This window comes from Anas acuta, chromosome 1 (assembly GCF_963932015.1).
Source record: "Anas acuta chromosome 1, bAnaAcu1.1, whole genome shotgun sequence".
In the NCBI taxonomy this organism is placed as follows: domain Eukaryota; kingdom Metazoa; phylum Chordata; class Aves; order Anseriformes; family Anatidae; genus Anas; species Anas acuta.
Window position 1 is genome coordinate 35,405,058 of NC_088979.1, and position 23,990 is coordinate 35,429,047.

General features: G+C 35.4%; 1 protein-coding gene across 3 annotated transcripts in view; it reads right to left on the bottom strand.

Moving 5' to 3' along the window:
- Window positions 1-428: 428 nt before the first annotated feature.
- DIAPH3 (diaphanous related formin 3) overlaps window positions 429-23,990 on the bottom strand; it is a 238,504-nt gene continuing 214,942 nt past the window's right edge. For 2 of the 3 annotated variants that reach the window (XM_068675836.1, XM_068675828.1), the window contains one exon: window positions 429-1,962. In XM_068675836.1, coding sequence (XP_068531937.1) covers window positions 1,703-1,962 — 260 coding nt within the window. In that variant the 3' untranslated portion in view covers window positions 429-1,702. Of the gene's footprint in view, window positions 1,963-5,774; window positions 5,840-23,990 lie in introns of those variants that run through there. The other variant, XM_068675845.1, reaches the window with a different exon arrangement.

Genomic DNA, 23,990 nt, shown 5'->3' on the forward strand with positions numbered 1-23,990 from the left:
TATGGTACCCTGTAAGCAAGGGTAGGAAGTCTGTTGACAAGGTGCAGAAGACCTTAGCTGAACTTTAGTAATAGCTGTATTACACACAGTGATTGCTTACATTTGACTGGAGGTGTGACCCACGCTCTAGTTATTATGATAGTAGCAGTTGCTACTCAACCACTAAAAGGCACCAAAGGCAACCTCATATGGCAGCTTTGCCTTTTTTTTTCTTTTTTTTTTTTTTCCAAATAGAGCTGAAGAAATTACTGTCTGGTAGGATTTCTCTGCATCTTTCCCTGACTTCTGTTCATACTTCCTATTTTTTTAAGCAAATGCTGAAAATGTAATTAGAGTGTGTAATGGTAGTTACAACAGCCCCAGAAACATGAGATTGATTCCCATGATGGATGAAAAACACTCCATGCAGTATGTATAAACAGGCCCAATTTCAGAGTTCTAATTAACTTTATTAATGTTTAGTGCAGAAAGTAAGAAGGCAACTTAAACAAGGATATAAAAAGCACTGGAGCATTGAAACACTGGTTTCATGTAACTGACTCTTATTGAAAGACATATTTTTCAGCATTTTGTAAAGAAAAATAGAGTAATTTAGTAGAAAGATATTAGATACCTAATACACTCTTATAATAAGGAAGCTTTAAATAATGGAGCAAAGATACTAATAGTATCTTCCTACTTGGTAACATAGGTAGCAATTCTTTATGATGTGCAATTAATAAATATGATAGCGAACATGTAAGGATGTACAATGACAGTGCGATAAAAGAGAAGCAATTATGTGCAAGTTTCCTATTGTGCCAGCAAATAAGACTTTATGGGCTACTGGAAAATGAGTTTGTGAAAAAACACTTGTAAAAACCTTTTCCATTATATGTTCTTTTTATAGAAACATATTACCTCACTCACATGTGAAAAGATAAAAAATTACATTCGTAAATAACTGTGAAGAAAGCCCTTTTGCCCGCTATGGACACAACTGCAAAACATTGCATTCATAGAAATCATATATATTATCTTGATATAATCATTATAACTAAACTTAATAGAAGTGATATATTATTCACACGTAAAGTATATTATTTGCATAGATTCTTTGTTTACTGTCCATGGATTTCCCTTTTGTAAATGCATATATAATTAAGCAAGCTTTGGTACTCTTCAATGAACTCAAACTAGAACATGGCTGAGAAATTTATATGATATACATTTCCCATTACTATAATTGCAAATGATGCTATAATAATACTTTTTAGATAATAAAATCTCTTCAGAATAAAAAATGTAGTGGAAAATATAAGACTGACTTTCCTGTTATTTACTGACCCTTATTCCCAGGCATGATGATCTAACAATATTTAAAAGATACTCTACTTCTATTTTGAGAAGCTCTCAAAACATGTGGTCAGCAGCCTGTTGACTGAAAGGATTGTGTCTTGGAATAATTTATTATTTGTTTCTGCTGACATTTTTTTGTGGTCTCAGTAGGTGAAATATATAACAAAAATCTTTTTGAAGTTAAGCAAAACTACAGTATCATTTTGTGGAGTCTTGCAAAAAGTTTAGAAGTAGAGTATTAATACCTGGGGAAGTTTGGAACTCAAAAGTATGTGATGTCAGTAGTGGAAAATTAGTGTATCTTGAAGAGATACACTTTTATAGCTTGTCTTTAAGTTTTGATTTAATCCTTTATATGATTACTCTATAGTGCTCGCAGTCTTGCCAGGAGAGCTTCTACTTCTGGAATGGCTTCTCCCTTAGAAGGAGACCCAATACGCTCTGTTTTCTTTTCTTTGTTTTCTTCTCCATTACAGGCTTCCTTTCTCCCAACAGTCTTGCTCCGTGCCATAGAAGAACTTGTTTCCACATCATAAGTAACTTCTTTGTTGACTGGGCTTTTTGTCGATTTTAAACTGATACTGTGGTGTGAACATGACTTCTCTGGCTGTGCTTTCTGGTTCTCTGTAGAAGACAGAACAAACAAACTTAATTTCAATATTAAAATATTCAGTTTCAATACTTTGTAACAAAAACACCTCTTGACCAGACAAAATTTTGCATCTATGCAGATGATGCATTAGAGGGACTAATATGATGGCCAAAGAGGCAAGAAAAAAAAAATATCACTTCAAAAGCAGGGGGTTTGGTCCTCTGGAAATGATACAGACTTTACATGACTTTGTTGGATTAGCATCCATATTCCCCATGAAATTAAGGACAGAGCCTGAAGAGCCTTCTTTCTCACTGAAGTCAAAGATAAAACAGAATACCCAGCAATTCACAATGACTTCAAAATTTTTATCTTGTTAATTACATTTCCTATATATTTTTTAATTGATCAAATTTTAAAATGTTTAAAAAATCTATTTCAATTTATTTATCCATTGTAATAATTTTTCTTTCCTTTGTGATATTTTAGGCAGCTAAGTAATTTTAAAAATTTGCATAACTTGCTACTTTTTGCTAAACATCTCTGGTATTAACTGTCTCAAGGAGATGCACTCAGTTAAGATTTGGGAGCTTTGGTGGGTTGACATGCGTTAACAGACAGATTGCTTCCCCACACCCAACACCAAATCAAGTGGCTGTTTGCTGTACCAGTACCTGAGAGGTCTCTCTCATAGATCTCCAACTCTTTAAAAACAGGCATACTCAATATTCATGTAACCTTGAACAAGGCTTGAAAATGGCTTCAACAAACTTGACATGACATTTAAAGTTTTTTGGTTATTCGCTGAAAGATGTTCCATCATCCCAATAGTAATGACTTTGGAGCACAGGCAGTCACTCATGACAGTGTGTTTTATGTGAGAGCTGAAAATTCCTACTGAAAACAGCTTGTACATTAAAAGGCAGCTGCTGAAGATATTTACTGCACTGTCATTCCCTGACCAGGGGCTCTTGGTGATGGATGAGGATTTTACACACTTTCTTGGACAATCTCAGCAAATTTTACAAGTACAATCACCTTTTGGAAAGTGGAAGAAAATAATACCTTCTTTCTACCATCTTCTAAATCAGATAAACAATTGTTAATTAAAATTTGATAATAACAGATTTTCTTCACTTAGCTGAATGACCCATTTTTTTTTAATACTATGAAAAATAATTTGACCCTGAAGATGCAGCAGCATACATTTCAGTTTTTCTGAATCACAGAAGGCCAAAGATTGGAGATGAATACATCTTTATAATTACACATAACAAACCCAACATATATAATTTAAATATCCCATTCCATTTAAATGTTTACATTTATTGATTCTGAACACATATTTGTAGGTTGATAAATGCATGCTACCTGTGTCAATATACAAAATACTAGCTACATCGTAGCCCTTTAGTTTGCACTCTGTTGAAGACAACCTAGGGGCAGTGGGAAAAACTCTTGGTGTTTTGAAAATCAATACATTTTAAAGCAGAAAAAAATAATCCTCATAATCACAGATCAAGTGCAGATGTGTACTATGTACCAAGATGTGACCACTTTGCAGCTCAGAGCAATCTTCACCACAAAATAGTCAAGCACAAGGATCAACTAAGTATGATGAACTACACTGAATAAAAGATGAAGCGAACATTTAGCATGGAGGCTTCAAAGAAAAATCCACCAATATTTACCACAGTTTCTCATACTGTGCCTTAGAGTGACTTAGAACAGCAAATAGGTCAGAGGTTGGACTCGATGATCTTGAGGTCTCTTCCAACCCAGAAATTCTGTGATTCTGTGATAGTCTAAGCAAGAAACTGATTCAGGTTAGATATTAGGATCTATCCCCAGTCTCATCCCACTTTGAAACTCTGATTCAACCTTGCACAAAGATGTCTTCCATAACTTGCTGCTTACAATCTAGAATTCTTGTGTGGGGATAAGTGAATGAACAAAGCTCAGTATACATTTTTCTTTTTTCATTTTTTTTCCCATAATAATTGGAGCAATGTCACTGATAATCATGACTTTCTAGGCATAGACTAGTGAACAGAGTCAACTTGAAAGACCAGAGTCCTTGCTTTCTGTTTGAGGGGTCCTGCAACAACAGGAAATGTCATTAGGAAAGTGCTTTAAACACTAGCCAGTTTATGTGAGTAGTCCTCACGTTACTTGTTGTAACTCCTGTGCAGTGAAGAAGCCACAATTCATTGAAACAATCATATTTTCATTTTCTTAATACATGATACTCTAGTGATTAACACACTTCCTAAGAAATGAGAACATTTTGGTTTCAAGCTGTGTTACAAAAATATTGCAGAACTAGTGTCAATTCAAAAAAAAAAGAAAAAAAAAGAAAAAGATTTTCTCTGACTCCAGTTGTATCATCTTAAAGTTATTTCTGATGCTTCCTAAATCAGGTGGCATCTTTTCCCTATATGTTATTTCAGTCAAAGAGGGTTTTTCTATATAGCACTGATATACCTGCTATGTCTATGCATGTCCATTTTGCTATGCCTATTGTGTCTTTTGTATGCCATTTTGCCATGCCTGTGCTTGTCCATATTGCTATATGTATTGTATGTCCCTTAGTAGCAGATTTGGCTGTAGGCAATTCCAAACTTATTAAACTGCCTGTTATGATTCCTATTCAGAAACACTGAACTTTGCTGGGCCTGTCTCAGAAAACATATATACTCACAGTCCTACATTTCACTTTGTTAAGCATGCATGTAAAAAATGAACTGCTGCAATACTTGAGGTACATATGTTTCTGGTGGTATTTTTTGTAGTAGAATGAAGGATCACTGCTATTTAAGTCAGAGTTTAAAACTAGTTAGATACTAGTAAGAAGAAAAGGAGAAACTCTCACTAATTAATAAGAAATAATATTTTCTACCCTGTCAGTGGTTTATTTTAATACAACAGGAATTAATTTGTGTTAACCCCAAACTCTATACTGTTTCACACACTAACTCAAAGCTTTCATGTGTTAGTGATTTGGTATCCCATCCATTCCAAAGTAATTTCTTTGGATTACTACCAGAGCTCCCTCAAATCCTATACTACAGGAACAAAAGTGCATTTTCAGCTTACAACTGATGGATGGTATAAAAAAGCCAATGGACCATACATGCGAGTGTGACTGAAACCATGACAGTGAGTTAAAAACTACAAGGCTATGATCTGCATGTAACACATTCAGCATGTAACCTGGATTGGGACAGTAGAAGAGCTTGTTTACTTTAGTGTGATACAGGCTAGGAAGAATATTGCTATTTACTTTCAGGAAAGGCCCCAAAACAAACTTAACTGATAAAGTGAGCACAAAAACAAATAACTATCACAATATTTCTGTTAGAGACCTGAATATTTTGAACCATCAGACTAAGGAAGCTCTGGAATGCACATATAATAAAGTGAGAGCAAAAAAATATAACCAGTTATAAGGAGCAATTCGATCTGTTTCTTAAGAGAATACTTTTTATATGTCTGTCTGCAACAGCAAGGAAATGGCTTAGTCACATTGGGCCACCATTTTAATACTTTCCTCTCTATAACAAGGGTACCCCCAGAAGATCCATAAACCAGGCAGAAATAACAGACTTTTTCTAAACTACTTTGAACCATTACACTATGGACATTTATTAGCTTTTTTTTTATTTGGAACAAAAACTATATTTGAAACTATATTTTGAAACTATATTTGAATCAACTCGCAGAATAAAATAAATACATTTACACATCATATATCTTGGTTCAAATACAATGTTAACTGAAAAGAATAACGTTATATACAGTTAAAAGAAAACTGCTTATGGAGAGGCACTTCTAGGTGAAGTCTTGTTAATAAGAAAGCTTACATTGCTGGAGATGCACTACTTGTCCACCTACTGTAGCGAGGTGTACCTTCATGCAGCAGCAAGACAAAAAAGAAAGCAGACATTAAAAATCACTGGATAAAGACAGAATTTATTAATTTGCTGTACACATTGGACATAGTTGGCATCCATTAAGACTGTTTCTAATGCTTGGTCACTCTTAGCAATCAAAAACTATCATTCACCTGTATTATAACAATCACTGTGCAGATGAAGATAAAAGAAACAAAACCTTTGATTTCAGAGTTAAGGTTTCTAAAGGCTGGAGTGAGAAAACATTTACCCATAACAGTTTTGACTTTACCACTACTAAACGCTTCCAGGCATGGGTTAGGCAGAGATTGCATTGTACACTACTGAAGTCTCAATGTTCAGATTGTATGACATTTAAATCCTATTGTAGGTCCTTGACATCTTCAGACCTATTAAAATTCAGTTTTCTCAGATATGAATTTCCTGAACATTGCTGTTAATCAAAAACATTTCAAAATCATATTCACATAACCTAGAGCCAAAAAGCTACTATCATCTCGATGCAAGTCTTTTAAAATTACTTTGATTAACAGCAATGCTCACGAAATTCAGTTGACAGAAAATTGTGCTTAATAGCTTTCCTTAGTTTAAATGGTGTCCTAGCATAGAATGACTTACAATAATAAGCTTATAATCTATTAAAGGCTGCATACTTTATATTCAGAAAAAGGAAATTGTGTAATGTGAACAAAAGAAATCAGTAATATGAGACCTGCCTGCTGTGAACCTGGGGAAACAAAATATGATCAGTTGGAGATTTTAAAATCCTGCCTAATGCTGTTGTATATTACCTTTAATAGTGAAAAAAATGATTGCAAGAGACTTACTGAAGTAGAGATATGGATTTTTTTAAAGCCACTAATAAATATTTAAAATAAAAAAGTACTTTGAAAAGCTTTATTTCATTGCATAGTTTCTCAATAAAAGTCTTAATGCTAAGGACAAACTTGCTTTTTATGTAAATACTTGTACACTGATTGAAAAATAAATTTGTAAATACAATAAGGAGAACGACATTACATGGCATTATAAGCTTGTATTACAGTCATACATCTCAATGTGGGGCATGATGAAATCATAATATAGGAAAGAACAATTGCAGTTACAGACTCATTACATCTTTTACCAAGTTAACAGGGAAATTGCTCAAAGACCCAGTGGACTTATTTCCTATCTGTTTGGCTTGTGCTCCACATGCCACATTGTACTCCTGAAGCTATGTCTATGATGATAGGTTTTCTTCAGCCAACACTTACGCACCAACCTTACCACCAACGCAAATTATTTCTTACATTATGAGTCATGACTTACTTTTGCTAGAAGATATTCTGGGGACATGCCCCAGAGAGTAGCACGATATGCTGATTTTGGATGCAACTGTACAGCACTCCCATAAGCCTGAATATTTTCAGCAGTCCAGCCTCAGTCTGGAAGTCCCATCCATCTTCCACGAATTATACTGACTGCACCATCATGCATGTGCCAATGAAATCTTATGTATTTAGAGCATGGTCACATAAAATGGGGTTTGCAGGGAGATTGATGTATGCCCCCATCATCCCTGTATGTTCTAGCTAAATAAAGACAAAGCCTTGAAAAGTTAGTCTGGAGGTATCCGTGATGGATTCCCTTGCCTATACCGAAGTATTAACCACCCATAAAGTATTAACGATCCATTGGTGCATTGCTGTAGAGGAAAACAGCAAAACAGTTTTCAAATATGAACTACTTTTTCTGAGGTAAACTAGGCAATAATGGCTTATGTTTCAACTGGCTAAGATTTACTACTGAGACAGACTCTTAATTTTGAAAGGCTGAATACAAGCACAGCTGGCAGGCATTTTGAGGACCTCTGTTTTCAAGTTCAGGACAAGATGGAGGCTTCAGAGGCACCTAGCTTCACCTCTAACAGGGACAGCTATATTGGATGTTGGCATCCTGGTGCTGCCATCCAGATGTTGGTCAAAGTATTTGGGGAGATGCAGGGCTCCTCTGTGAGGTGAGGCCGGGGCTGCCCCATGGCGGACAGGGCTGGTTCCAGCTGGCTCCAAGGGCCCTGCTGTGGGGCAGGGCTGGGTCCAGCAGCCCTTTGTGCTGTTCGTTGCCTCCCGGAAGGGACCACATGGAACCTTATCTCGACCCATGACCTTTCTTGGTCCTGCTCTTCCTATTTTCCAGCCCTGTCCTGCTGGGGGCTTGAGCAGCAAACAAGTGGCTGGCTGGGGGTTTGGCTGCCACCCAAGGCCAACCCACAATAGCTTAGAGATAAGAGGACTCTATCTGTCTTCTAGCATTACCTATTTTAATTTCCCAATTACAAAGAGAGAGAGAGGGAAGGAGGGAAGAAGGGAAGGAGGGAAGGAGGGAAGGAAGGAGGGAAGGAAGGAGGGAAGGAAGGAGGGAAGGAAGGAAGGAAGGAAGGAAGGAAGGAAGGAAGGAAGGAAGGAAGGAAGGAAGGAAGGAAGGAAGGAAGGAAGGAAGGACCCCTTCAATTTTCAAATTGTGACTCCAAACTCTTTGCTTTTTACTGTTAGAAAGAACAACACAAAAATCGTTTTCTTGTTTTCTTCTCAAGTCGAAAATGAGGGTCTCATTTCCCGCACTGCCCTCTCTCCCACTCCCCTCACATTTCTGTTAGAGCTTAAGGTGAGCCAGGACACAGGTGAGCCATTTTTTTTTCAGGCACCTATCTTTCCTTAATGTAATTTATACAGCCCAAAGCTTACCCCCTGAAACCCATTCCCAGCCTTTTGCATTGGCATTAGAAGACAGAACATCACAACACCTAATTCTCTTTCTTAAAAGCCTGCCTTACCACCCAGAAGGAGAATTTGGATGTAATAAGAAAGACTGCTATAGCTAGAAGGTCCATGCCTATCACGTAACATGACTCATAAAAAATGGGATATCTCCTTGCTGGATAGTATAATGGAAAATACTTTAAATATATTTTATTGTCACTTTTTATTAGTTTCATATTTTTTTCAACAATTTCAGTGACTGACAAGGGCAGGATTGGAGAATGTCCCCAACATATTAAAGGAGCGCTATGTGTTATTACGACTTGTTTCAGTTATACCCTGCAGCCCCAGCACCTAAAAAGTGTTAGCTGTACTGAGATGATCTTTGTTTGATAAGTAATTACTTACACCTTTATATTTCATGCTCACAACTTGACTAATCCAAATCAGATAAGGCATGGAAAAGTGTTACTGAAATTTAGAAGACTAAATAAAAAATAAAAATGTGCATTTAATTGGTACTGCTGTTCAAGTGTTTTATTAAGAAGCGTGAAATGCAAGGAATAAACACTAATCAATACTTCAATTTAAGATGAGATTCACTAAGTTTTCAGAAACACCAAATATTTTTTGTCATTTCACAGGCAAGAAGAGAATATGTCAGAACTAAGTGAGACTAGGATAGAGGATTTATAGAAGCTAAATTTCAAAGCTAATCAATTATAAACTGTGAGCAAACTAATTTGTGAAGAAACGAACTGTGCTGGACCAGCTCCCTTTTACCTGGCCCTACAAAAAAAGCCTTTCAAAATTCTTTTAATCCTTTGCCTACCTACATTTTTTAATCCCTTACCTACATCTTCTCAAAGACTACTCTACGCTCCTGTTGATCACTCCATTAGATCTTTTTCCTGTTTTTCCAAATGTACCTTACATTTGTGTAGAGATGGGACCACTTTCTCTTTTTAACACACTCTCACCTCTAATACGGCAATGACTTTCATTACAAGAAATGCAACTTTAAGTTACTGGGATTTAAATGAAAGTCTAGAGTGCCTGTCAAGATGAAAAGAGAACAAAACTGTGCATCAAACTACTGACAAAATTCATCCAAGCTTTTCATGTGAGGGAAGAAACCTATGAGGGTGTCTGATGGCTAATTCAGACTTATATGTTTAGCTTCCTCCCTATTTCAGTCTGCATTCCATTTTATCTTCTGTGTCTTGTTCTCGTATGCATCTTTCCATAAATCAAGGTATATTGTGGAGTTCTTAGAAACTGCAAAACAGAAACTTCCAAATTGGAAACCTACTTATGGTCGCTATGGATTCCTACAGCTAATGGTTTGAATCATCCTTAAAAACCTAAATGGGTAAGTCTCTTAATTAAAGGATAAATAATTTGGCATGACTGTACTATTAATAAATACAAATTAATCTTATCTGTGTTGAGATTAGGGGTGTAAAAAGATAAATTTTGATCCTATCTGTATGGATGAGGCACAACCAATGACAGCAGGCTTTTCAGTGGATGGAAATGTTATGCAAGTTAGGTGTTTATGGGATTTCTCCCAATGTACAACTAGAATAAACATCAGCTTTTTCTTTTCTTCAGAACAGGAAACGATTGGGAAATTATAATGATCTATGATAAAATATGGCAGTTAACATATTTGGACTATTTTACATTTCTGAAATGTGGTTTTATTACTTGGCTTTTTACTTTGTACACAAGCATATTGTAGCTTGCCATTTCAAATCCTTTTTAGAGTTAATAGAGTAAAAAATCATGACTATAAATAGGTGGTTTGTGACAAAATACATAGAGTTCTGTAGTCTCAAGTTATACTCTGTTCAGCTGAAGTTAATTTATGTAGATCCCACATACTATCTTTGAGCAGGAGATGCATTTAGTCTCCAAAATATTCTGTATAGTCTCTACCTATAGATGAATACTGCTTTCAAGGTACACTTTGATAAAGAATTTAAGGAATATGCATAAAGACTGCTGCCATCAAAGGAAAGCTACAGGCAGCTGCAGTGGGTAATGATAAATAACATGCTGATGAAAATAACCAAAATGGAAAAGAAACACACAAATAGTGGCTTTCTTTTACCGATTGTTGTGCCTTCCCCCCAACACACACACCATAAACAACAAAAAAACAACAGTAGGGAGCCTCATTCTTCTGAAAAATAAAAACTAAACAAACCCAAGCAACAAAGCAGCAAGTCTTAAAGAATGGAATGATATTGATGAGATTCCATGCACTGCAGTTCTAAATCACGTTGTTGCTTCTGTCAAGTGTTTACTATTTTAGAATAAATGTTCTACAAAAACTATGTAACTATGTCTAGTACATAAATTGCCTTTAGAATTTCACACTAAACTCTAAGTTCATCCACTTAGCCTGTTTTTATGCTGTTTCTGATAGTAACAGTTTTAGCCCAAATTTCCATTTCCAGGTTTGTATCAGCAATCAGAGTATTGGTAGGTTGAAATACTGAAGGTAAAGCACAAGTATTCTGAAATGTCAGGTCAAACTGATGGGAAAGAAGGTCTTTTATCACCTGTTGCACTTCTCTGTCATCCACTATTATCCCAAAGATTGCAAGAATAGCATTTGGCTGCCAGGCTCTTCACTTAACAGGACAGAAGCAAAGACCTGATTGTGCAGTTTGACCCGTGTACACTTGTCGTGGTTTAACCCGGCCGGCAGCTAAACACCACGCAGCCGTTCGCTCACCCTCCCCCCTCCCTCTCTGGGACGGGGGAGAGAAATGGAAAGTGAAGCCCGTGAGTTGAGATAAAGACAGTTTAATAAGACAGGAAAATAATAATAACAAAATAATAATAAAATAATAACAATAATAATACAATGGTGATAATAGGAAAGTAATAATAGTATGTACAAACAAGTGATGCACAATGCAATTGCTCACCACTCGCTGACCGATGCCCAGCCTAACCCCGAGCAGTCCGGCCCCCTCCCCCCGGCTAGCCACCCCTATATATTGTTTAGCATGACGTCAGATGGTATGGAATACCCCTTTGGCTAGTTTGGGTCACCTGTCCTGGGTCTGTCCCCTCCCAGCTCTTACTGCACCCCCAGCCTGCCCGCTGGCAGGACAGAGCAAAAGGCTGAGATGTCCTTGGCTTAGTATAAGCACTGCTCTGCAACAATTAAAGCATCGGGGTGTTATCAGCACTCTTCTCATCCCAAGCCAAAACACAGCATTCCACCAGCTACTAGGAAGAAAATTAATTCTGTGCTAACTGAAACCAGGACAACACTTAACAACCAAGACTGCCTTCATGAACACACTGGAGATAGGATGAAGCTGAATCATCTTAGTCCATGTGACTGCCACTGTTCAATAGTAATTATTATTATGGTTCCTTCTTTGTCAAAATGCTGCAGAAAAATGTAATAGTCGAAAGCATGCTATCATGGAGACTGAAACCATGCAGCAGGAAATCGTACATTTTTAAGAAGAGCCTCACACAAAACTAAATATTATGAAATAAACACACAGAAAAGTAATTCATCCTTTGCTCCTTCTTCAAGGTTGTATATAAACTCCTTCACAATTCTCTCACTTTTTGTATGAAGCTAATTTATGCTGTGTATTTTCACCTAATAATTTCCTCCCTTGGGATGGACTGTAACTTGGCCTTGTTCATGTATGGAAGGAGATGGGATATAAAATAAATCCGCTCTGCACATGATCCAGCCATAGGTGTGTTTGATGTACTTTGCAAGTGCAACAAATCACTTTGAAAATAACTAGGATTTCAACAGAATCTAAATAAGGAATTACTCTTTAAAGATGGCTTTTACTCACTTGTCTCAGTATCACTGAATTATGATCTGAAGCAAATTCTAGACACAATGTCATAGGTAATTAATCCAATCCAGGCAAATTCAAAACGCTGTGTTTAACATCATCAATGGTATGCATTTTTCACTTGATGAACATACTTAATGTCCTATATTCTAACAATTACACTTTCCTATGTAAAAAATTTGACTTTTAAGAAATTTAAGACATAAAATATTTTTGGTTTGCCAGAAACCTCTCTCTCATTTAGAAAATCTTCATGTAGATAGAGTGGCAAAAAAAAAAAAAAAAAAAAGAGAGAGAGAGAGAGAAACTGAAAAAATAATCCCTTTACATTCACTGAGAAATTGAGAAATCAAGGCAGATAGCTGCAAGACCTCCTAAGACACTGAAAAAAATATAAATTTACATATAGACTTGGTATTCCTTTGTCTGTTCTGACTTACAAAGCAGCCTTGCAACTGTGTCTAGCTCAAAAGGTGATATTAAAAACAAAAGGTTAGAGATCATCATGGTATATTAATTATGCAAAAGAAGCCAAACTGAATTTAATCAGACTCCAAACAGTAAAAATCTCTTTTTTGACAGAGATGGTTAAGAAAACATTTATGGTAATGCCAGAGCATCTGCTGATTACAGTCAAAGCTGCAGGATGCCAACATTAAATCAGTGAACCATCTTGACAGCTTCTCGGTACTCAAGTCACATTCTAATAATAATTTGCTGTGAAATTTACCCAAATCTGAAAATTAGCCAGAAAATGTTTACAAAGAATATATGTAAGAGTCAATAAAGCAGATACAAAATTGATTTGCATCTGAAAAAACATATCTAATATAGATGTTCAGCACTCAGACATTTCAGTGCTGCATTTATATTGATAAATCTCTATAAAAGACTATGCATTTTAAGAACAAAATATAATTTTATCATCAATTTCCTATCGATTGTGACCTATTGCTTTCTTTGTTTAGAATGTTAGTAGGCTTATTTGTTTAATATAAACCCAGATTATCCATTTGAAGAAGGTCTGTACCATTTAAAATCAATTTTTAATTCCTGACACCTGAGGATTCTACACAGAACAATATACTTCATTGTAAAGCTTTAATTGATGCATCTATGTGCTGGGGTGGGTGATTACTTGAATAATAAGTATCAGAGCCGTGTGATCTGGTTGCTAAGCAAATGTGAGTAAGAGAAAAAGCACAAGAAACTACGTAACAATGAATCAAGGTGTGATGACAGGATAATTATTCTATGAACTGTCATGTTGAAGGACTCGTAGAACACTGACCTGCACACAACCACACATCAGAAAATTGCCTGAGGGGTAATTAAAATAATAATATACAAGTTCACTCAGTCAGAAAGAGAAAAATACATGCTTAACTTACTTCTCTGTAGCGTGCACGGTCAAATGCTTTCTCATGTTAAATGTAAATGCTTGAACAGTGAAAATTCAGAGGACAACAGATTACAGCAAAGACCACTGAAGTTTATCTGAATTAGCATTAATGGTTTCCTTTCCTCAGTTACTTTGAGCATTTAACTAAATATTTTTCATGCTATGACACATTAAATCATAAAACCTGTGAATTGACTTTCTGAAGGAAGTCAGAAAAAAATGTAATCCTTTCAAAACACGTTTAAGATTGTAACATCATGTGTTAAAAAGAATTACTGTTGTGGTGCATTGACCCTGGCCAACAGCCAAACAAAAACCCAGCCTCTTGGTTATTCCCCTCTCCCTTGGGATGAGAAGAAAATAGAAGGAAAGAGAGAAGGCTAGTATAGATCAAGTTAACGAGAGTTTAATACAGGTAGCAAAAGCTGTGTGCGAAAGCAAAACAAGAAATTCACACACTACTTCTCATCTGGAGGCAGACGTCCAGCCACATCCAGGAAAGCAGGGGCTCAGCACGCCTAACGCTTGCTTGGGAAGACAAACACCATAACCACGAATATTTCCTCCTTCCTCCTCCTTTCCCTGAGTTTTTCCTGCTGAGCGTGATGTTTTATGTATGGAGTATCTCTTCATTCAGCTTGGGTCAGCTGCCCCAGCTACAGCCCCTGCCAACCTCTTGCCTACTTGCTGTGTGCAAGGCTACTCGCCTGCTTTCTTTGGGGGTGGGAGAGAGAAAGCCTTGAGGCTATTCAGCAACAGCCAAAACATTGGTGTGTTATCAACAGCGTTCTGTTGGGAACACAAAGCACAGCACCATATGGGTTGCCAGGATGAAAGTTAATTCAAGCCCAGCCAGACCCAGTACAACTGTTGATATTGTAACAGATCTGTACTTACTTGGTTGCCATTGTATATCTAAATTTCATGAAAGCTTTTCACATGCCAGTTTTAAGACTTTTAAGACTTTCAGGATAGATGTTCACAGTTCTGATATTTGCTTAACACATTTCCATGTCTCAGCTTTTGTTCAGTTGTTTGGTGTATCAGTTTATATTGGCATACACCCTTGAAAAGTCTATACTTCAGCTCCAAGTACATAACCCATGACTCCCCAGCAATGCATCCTACATTTCCTTCTGAAATGCAAATGTGCAGAAACTTGAAGTGCCTTAAAGTAGCCATCGGCAGTCTTAATAACTACACAATCTTCGCACTGTCTGTGCTCTTCATCCTGCTTTTTGGGTGTGCTTTGACAAATGTCTGTAACCACTGAAAAGTTACCACTTTGCAACTACAGAGATTATACACATCTATTTAGCGTAGACAAAAACTACAAAACAAGCTGGCTCTGGCAGCAAGCTCATCTTTGATGGAAACCACTTGATTGCTCAGGAGAATAAATTCAGAAATTTCCTGACTCCCCTCCTGCCCTGCCATTCTTCTTTTTTTTTTTTTTCCCACTAAATTTTCATGTAGATCAGGATGTCCATAGGTTACCCTCATGTCATATATAACCATTGCATTTCTAAAAGAGAAAATTCTTTTTCTCCCATCATATGCTAAAGGAAAGCTAGAAATTCTTCTTAGGAAACACACTGCATGTAATAATTGAAATTGTCATAATGACATTTTTTTCTAGAATGAATATGTTCTGTAAACACATTGCCAGCTCATCAATTAAGTTACTCAGTCATGCTAAATACGTTAGAGTTATATTTCCAAATCTTTCCTAGAATCCTCATTTTAGCATTCATTCAAAAGGGTAATGTTATACCCAAATAGCTTTAAATGCTATGAAGGAAAACAAACGCTACTGAAACATAACCAAATGTTCAGCAACTAACTGTCTAGGTAAAATCTATTAAAATGCAAAGCTCAAGCACATATTTGCTCATTTCAAAGTAACGTACTATAGAACAAATTTTTAATTGTAATTTTTAATTGTAATTTTTAGTTTTGGGTAGTAAGATAACACCATGCACAAATCTAGGTTCTCAACATCAGCCAGCACCATTGAAGAATAACAATTCAGCAGACTCTGAAGACATTTGTAAAAAATTTGGCTAGATATTTATATATTACATCCTAACTGAGGAATACTATTGGGGGTGGGGGAGAATATCCTCTACCTCTAAGAATTCAGCTAGTATAAGCTACAAGTTGTCTGATGTCTTCACTTAAAAATGGTTGCTGCTTCTGAGCAGCAAACCACATAGAGTTTTTCCATAACTTGGGACAGTTTCAATAAGCTGTTTAAGTGTAAATGTATGTGTATATTTAAATCTTCTACTGTCTAAGAGTATACACCTTAGAACAAAAGTTCAATTACATTTGTGTAAGTGCATTGCAATTACAGAAGCAAAAACAGCTCATTTGTTCAGTACTGTATAAAATTATTTGAAACAATGCAGCATGCTTAGTCCTCTGTGTCCTTGTGCCTCATCAAAGGCCGGTGACCTCCATGTGAGACTCACTGGACTAAACAAATTTGTGCTGGTTGCCTCAGGCTCCCTTCACAGTCAATGAGGAGAAACAAGCACTTCTGAAGTGCGCTTCATTTCACCTTAATGTAGATATCTGAAACAGGTAAAGACAGTTTATGGCAGCTAACTCATGTGAATGCCTGCTCTCCAGGCAACTAACAGTAACAGAGTCACCAGATACTATTTTTAAGGGTTACAAGTTCTGTGTCTGGAAAGTTCCGACTTTTGATTGCATAAAAGTCTGCATAAAAGGTGGCCCGTCTAGCCTGTGCAGTGACAGCAGATTGTAGAGACCCCATGTTCTGCTCTCAGTGATTTTAGGACCATATAGAACATTACGGGCACAATCTCACCACCTATTTAACACAAGCTATAGAATTTCACAAAGTTTCTTCTTGATGCATACAGAATAGAACTGAAATAAATTGTATTATATTTGCTACAGAGAATAGTTTGGATGTGAACAAAGGAACTCTGTGTATATTACACTGACAAGAACTGCAGATATGAAAGTAGTCATTATTAAGTATGCCACTCAGCCATTAGTTAACACATATTTTTCCTTCTCTTAAAATCCTTTCTGTTCACCACCTTTTCTCTAAATAGGCATATTTAGAGAATATCTTACAGTTATTAAGGTTATATCTTACAGTTATTTAGGTTCCTCTGCATTACAGATTTGTGATACTTTTGTGTAGCTTCACAAGTTTCTGACAAGCTTGAAACAAAGTCAGAATTTAAAAATCAGCCTATAACATAAATGACTTCTATTTCTGTACTGGTATATGGAATCCTACCCCTCACATGAAAATCATCACTGCTTTAAACTGAAGCTGACTTGGATTTAGTCCTGGCTATGCAAAATTTATACATTCCAGTATTGTACATTGGAACTTAAGAACCTCATAGCCAGTGTTTGATTTTAGTTTTTAGGGCTGGACATAGAAATATGATGCTTTGTATGGCAAGGCAACTCTGATTTTTAGATATTGCTCAGCCCTATGTGTTTGAATTTGTGTTACCTAAGATTACTAGATTAGTAGATGAAAGAATTAAAAGAAAAATGACTTAAGACCCATGAGAGTTTTTAAAATGCTCCTTCTCAAAAATAAATAAATAAATAAATCCTGTAACAGTGCTTACTGGAGTATGTAGCAAGCTAAAAAAAATAAATTTAAAAATAGTATGCAGTGATAAAAACTATAGCAGCACCTGTTATTCAACAGTACTTTAATTCATATAGTCTCATTGCCATTCAAAATACACAGTAAACAAAACACTTTCATTGGATCTTATCATCATACTTTATGCATATATTAAAGAACATTTGCCTCTCACTTGTAAACATAATAAATATGTTAAATTTGAATTATTGCAAAAAACATAAAGCTAAAGCATTAGCAAAGAAAAGCATTCAAGTTCCAACATGGGAAAACCTTTAAGAACAATAATAATAATAGTAGTAGTAAAACAGAAAGCTATTTTTCATATGAAATAAATATGTAAAGTTACTTAGACCTCCATTTTTATTCATCTCTGGACATACACCTTGCTCACTTTTCACTATTGTTGAATAGACATCCATATTATATTTGGAAGTCTTCCATTTTCTGTTCAGAAACAAACCTGAGTTACTTCTGTCCATCAGAACTAAAATAAAATGTAATTTCCCTTATCAGATTACACACAGCTCCACAGCATTCCATAAAGGTAGGAATGACTGCGGTACAGAAAAGAGATCCCACTGAAATACATTTCAAATTTTTGAGATATATATTTTTATAGGGAAGCACATAAGCCATTTGTAGGTGGCTGAGGCTGTTTAGTGCTGTACAAGCTATGCAATTTTCAAGTGCAACACAAGGCGTGGGATGTTGTCTACAGATCCTATGCATCCACTAGTGCTGTACTCCACTGTGATAAAATGGTTGTAGAGTATTGTAGCCTCTGTGCAGAATCATTATGCCTGACTCTGCAGGACAATAATGGCAAAGAGATTGCACTGTCAAGGGACTAGTCAAGGGAAAAAGGCAATCTTCAGATTGCCTTACAATTAAAAGCACATACTTTAGATATCTGTTGCCTTCTTGTGATTAAAGAGAGAGCCCAGCTTAGATTAGTTTTAAAAAGATGGTTACAACAGGCAAATCAGATTCCATGAACTTTGATGCCTACATTAGACCATGAAATTTTTTTACCTGCTTTATGGGTCTTGAAACCTGCCTGGGTTGGAAACTTATTTTTTTTTCCTATTTTTTTTTAATTTATTATTTTTTATTTTTAACACAAGTGGTGCAAGTCAGACAGAGAAGTGAGCTGAGTAAGTTAAATGGAGTAGATGGTAGACAGACAGCACTGAGCCTTGAGTTATGGATAGCTGGCTGGCTGTCAAGTAGGCACTTCCCAGCCAGCAAGACTGGTACATCTTGGACTAAGAGAAATGACCTCACCTGCCAGGGGAAGACATTTCTGCTATTATCAAAGGAAAATTAATTCTTGGCTACTTTAAGGATGACGTGAACACAATTAGGAAAAGACTGTGCTGGCGTTAGTGCAGTAATAACAGACTAGTTTCAACTGCAATCCTATTGGGTGTTAATGAGAGCATGTTACATTCTAACCCTGGGACCTTCACCAGTGCTAGTTTCAACTGACTGTTTTCATTTGCGGTTTCACTTGATTTTAAACTGTTTAAGACTTTTTTTTTCTAACACAGATCAGTAAGATAGTTAAATAAAATGAGGGGAAAAAAAGTGAGATAAAGTTAATAATTAAATGTAATTATATAGAGCATTGACTACATACAAATAGGCATTAGATGGCATAGTATTTTGGAAAGAATTATCATAAATGTTATCATGGATAACGGGATTTTGGAAGATCACCTGATTGCCTATCATGAAAGGAAGGATAGGGAAATGCAAGATATCCAAATTTATGATTCCAGAAATCTAGTGCTCAGAACAGCTTTTAAGTTTTGTTCAGTCTTACTTGACTGACAGAGATGAAATCCAATAGCAAGGTAAAACACAGAAGGATGCTGGGACCAGTTTAAGAAAGCACCCAATCACCTCTATCTCCTAGGTTAGAAAAAGTGTTGTAGAAAAGGGTAATGAAGAAATGACATGATTATGATGCTGCTGTAATTTTAAAATGGATGGTTCATATTGCTTCTCATTAAGCCTAATTAAATGTCCTTTATCATTACCAAAGCATGAGAGTTTTTTTAATAAGGTTGAAATAATACAAATCCAGATATAGCATCAATTCAGTTTTTCATTCTCAAAAATATAAGTACAGTTTCTTGATATATTTATTACAATATAAATAAAATGTCAAAAAATGCTATTACAGGGTAAAACAGAATGTTCATTAATGTGAAATCACCACTTCTGAAACTGTGATTTCACTGAAATGTAAATATTTGAAGGTTAGAAACTATAATTACAAATGGGTTATCAAAGAAAATACACTCACTAGGTGGAAAAAGCCATTAACTTTCTTTGACAAAATTAGTTGCTGAAGTTGTCATGTAAGATGTTTCTCATTGAACAATTGTCATCATATTTCAAAAAATAACCATGAAATACAACAGCTGATTGAAGATAAGCTCATACTTCATCCTCACGATTTGAAGGAAATTGTACTTTTATCTTTGTAACTATTTACTTCACTAACAGGTTTTACTCCCACAAATAGGAAATATCATATTTGACCTCATTTGAAAATTAGGTCTTCAGTGTTTAATATCCCGTATTTGATAATTTGGAACTCAAATATGTACAGTAGTGCATATTTTACATATATACATATATTACCTTTTTTTTTTCTTTTTTTTTTTTTCCTACAGAGAAACACTCAGTTGTAGCAGGACTCATCACAATTCATCAGCAGCCAGTTTTCTAACAAAAGAAATCACGTAGTAGGAGAGAAAGTGTCCTTATCTACGACTATAAGGAATACTTTAATAGACAGAAGCAATTAAAAAGATATGCACTAGTACACCTTCTACAAACAGGCATTTGGAAATGTCTAGTGTCCAGTGTTATAGTATAGTTAAAGACATTAGGTACTTTCTTGTGGAATATAACCCTCCAGAGAAATACAAAATACACCCCACTGTGAATGTTACTGTTTATGAAGGATCTTCAATTCTTTAACGATCAACTATTACCACTGGCCATAAATCAGTTTATTGCAATTATCACTGTCCTAACTAATGAGTTCCAATTTGGAAAAAAAATTGTATTCTTTTCATTCGAACTGTTTTTATTGCTTTTAAGTCGTAAGAAAAAATAATTTCCCAAAGTAAGCAAAACCATTCATAACTGCTTTCCTTCTTTCCCCCTCGAAATAAATAAATAAATAAATGTTCATTAATAAATACTGTATATATTAAAACATATTTTTATATAATATAGATATTCTATATAACTATATATCTACATTTTAGCTGATTTCAGTTAAAAGAAAGACCAACCAGCATTAATGGTACATTACTATAATATAAAATTCAGGGCAGTATAAAAACCTGTCGCTTGATGCAATTACAGTTTCACAACAGGAGGAATAATTTCTTGTAGAGTGACATGTTCCCTTATGTCACAGCTATTCTTCCTTTACAAAAGCTGTTACTTTGATGGGGAGGACAAATGCCTGCCATATATTACTATGCAGTCCATTACAATGGATTCATTCATATTTATAATACAATCTGTGATGTTGATGCAATCACTTTAGACTTCACTGTTATTTCAAACAAATCCATAACTGAGAAAAAGGCAGGCTGTTGACAGGAGTTAATGTGGGTTTTACTCTGTTTACAATTGCTTTCTAATCTACTAAATGGCTGTGAAAATTGATGCACTGTTAGAAGTGCTTTTGTACACTACTACAGATAAAGGGCTGTTATACTGCAGTAATCTCTGCAATGCTAAATTGAATTTTCGACAGTAGTTTTTTGTTTTTCCAATTTGAATGTGACAAGGTAGGCTACTCAATTTATGGTAAGTTTAATTCCATCAATTCAAAATATTTTTTTCCATCTTTATTAATTGAGATGCCTATTACTGCCAGAAGAAAAAAGTCAAAGACAAAAGTTGTAATATCAGAATATGTATTTTAGAGAAATGTGTTAGTGGACAAAGGATGGGCCATAGTTAGTGAATTCTGCAATCAAATATGTGATCTGTTGAAGCTAGCGAATCCTCAAGTAGGTATACAAGTGAATCCTCAGTAGGTACACAGTGTTAAGAACTGCACAGCTTGTCATGAAGGTAAACAGTCTTCCTAAACATGACAAAACAAAACTAGGAACTGATTAGATGACTTGCCAATAAATAGTTTTATGGGACATGGAGTGATAGCTGGTTGTTGCTTTGTTTTCTTGTTGTTGTTGTTGTTTTTTGTTTGTTTGTTTGTTTTTTAAATTTGCATGACCAATGAAATTTCATTCATAAAGTAGTCCAAACTTTACCACCCTAAAAAGAGAAGGCAATCAGGCCTTTTAAACTTTAGATTTACCCAATAAAGAAGATGCAAAGAAATACCAAGGCTGTTGCTGATATGAAATTACAGAAGACTCTGTTACTGCCTCTGTAGAACAGCTGCCCTAATAAAATTCCTGATGCAATTCTCTGAAATGTTTGGTGTCTCATTAAAACCTTAACCCAAGGAATGTATGAAAAAACATCTTTTTATGTTAATCAAAGAATTGCCAATCTTCTATATGAAAATATTACTAAAAATTAATGAACAAAATTTTTAGATGGCTTCTAATGAAAATAAATCCTTCATAATCAAGACATCTTCATGTCTAGTAACTTTCAAATTTGCTCATGTGTTTTAATTCTACTAGATTTAATAAAGAGGCATAAATCTCTCAGACAACAAAGTAATTTAGGTTGGAGGACACCTCTCGAGGTCATCTGGTTCAAACCTAACTTCAAGGTGTGATACAGCTGTTAAGTCAGATCATATTTTTTTTTTTTTTTCAAAAAATAGGCAGTTAGATAAAATGATTCAAACCTCATAATTCAACCTGGGTGACATTTAATCACAACAGCTGAATTCAGGAGTCAAATATACTAGGAAAAACACCTGTGCATTTCACACAGGACAGTAACATCAGACTATGGAGAGTAGTAAGTAAAACTCACTTAAACAGTCTATCAACTAAGAAACACAAATGTGTAGTAACCATGCTACACGAACAATAAAGTTCACAGAGCATTTTATTTCTTTTCTTTACTCCCCTCATACCCCCCTTTCTATATGACATCGTATTTCTTTCCTGAATTCTCCCTTTTTTTCCTCTCCATTTTCAAAAGAAAATAAACTTAAGAGCTAAATTCTGTATCTCTTTACTGACTCAAGTGAAGGAGAACTATCAAAGTGCTATTAAATGTTTTATGGGTTCTGAAAAATAAAGAACAAGTGAAAGCTTAGTATGCAAAGACTGAATACTTCTAGAGGATGACAGATTTGTAAGAAGGTACTTCTGGAGCTGCTCCAATATATGGTGGGAATAGTCATTACTTATAAGCTATCACTGACGAACCATATTATTTGAGATAGTAACTCAGATTAAACTTAGCCTTTGTTAGCATAGAGATAGTGACATCTCCTTTGTGTAGTTACAAAGTTGAGAAAGTTGGTATAAGAAGTGTCCCATTTGCTTATTATTTAACAGACAGCACTTCAAAATATGGCTGAAAGAGGTATTTCTAAATATGCCTGAATGTCCATACTGGGAAAAGACCGATCTTTGAGGTAATATTGAAAAAATGTTATTAAAACAGTTAAGAAGCCATATTTCATTATTTTTGCTAAAAAAAAAAAAAAAAATTAATGGAACACCAAACTTAAATGAAAGCACTCAAAAATTATGTCCATATGAATATTACAATGTTTTGTAATTCCAAGTCTTTGCTTTTAAAAAAAGTAAGAAAAAAATGTAAGAAAAGTTGAACATTTAGCAATAACTATGCCATTGGCAAAGATATTAAATTATCAATCTAAAAGCTGCCTTTAAATATCTAATCCTGATAATCCTGATCTAATCAAGTTGTACTAGCATTTATTCTACTGAAGCTAAGAATCTCAGCTGTTTATTCTGTAGACAATATGATTCATAACTGCTTACATATATACTTTCTTACTATTTACAGCCAAATTCCTCTTGTTTTGTGAACACAGAATTGTAGAATCATTTAGGTTGGAAAATACCTTTAAGATCACCAAGTCCAATGATCAAAAATCAACCTCCAAATCCCATCACTAAACCATGTCCCTTAGTGCTATGTCCACACATCTCTTATATACCTCCAAGGATGGGGACTCTACTGCTTCCCTTGGCAGCCCATTCCAGTGTTTCATCACCTTCTTCATGAAGACAATCTTCCTCATCTCCAGCCTAAACCTCCCCTGGTGCAACTTGAGACCATTATCACCGAGTTTGTAATTTTCTCACTATCTTCAGTATTTGATTAGATGCAACAATTTAATTATCATACAGTAAGTTTTTCTACCATTTTCCAAACCTTTTTGTGCTTCAACTATCAACTCTGATTTCTCCAGCCTTACTAAAGTGTCCAGCTGTCAGCTCATTTTCACCAGCCAGCTAATCCCTTTTTGTCTCTTCTCCTTACTCTCTATCCATTTTCATCCCTTT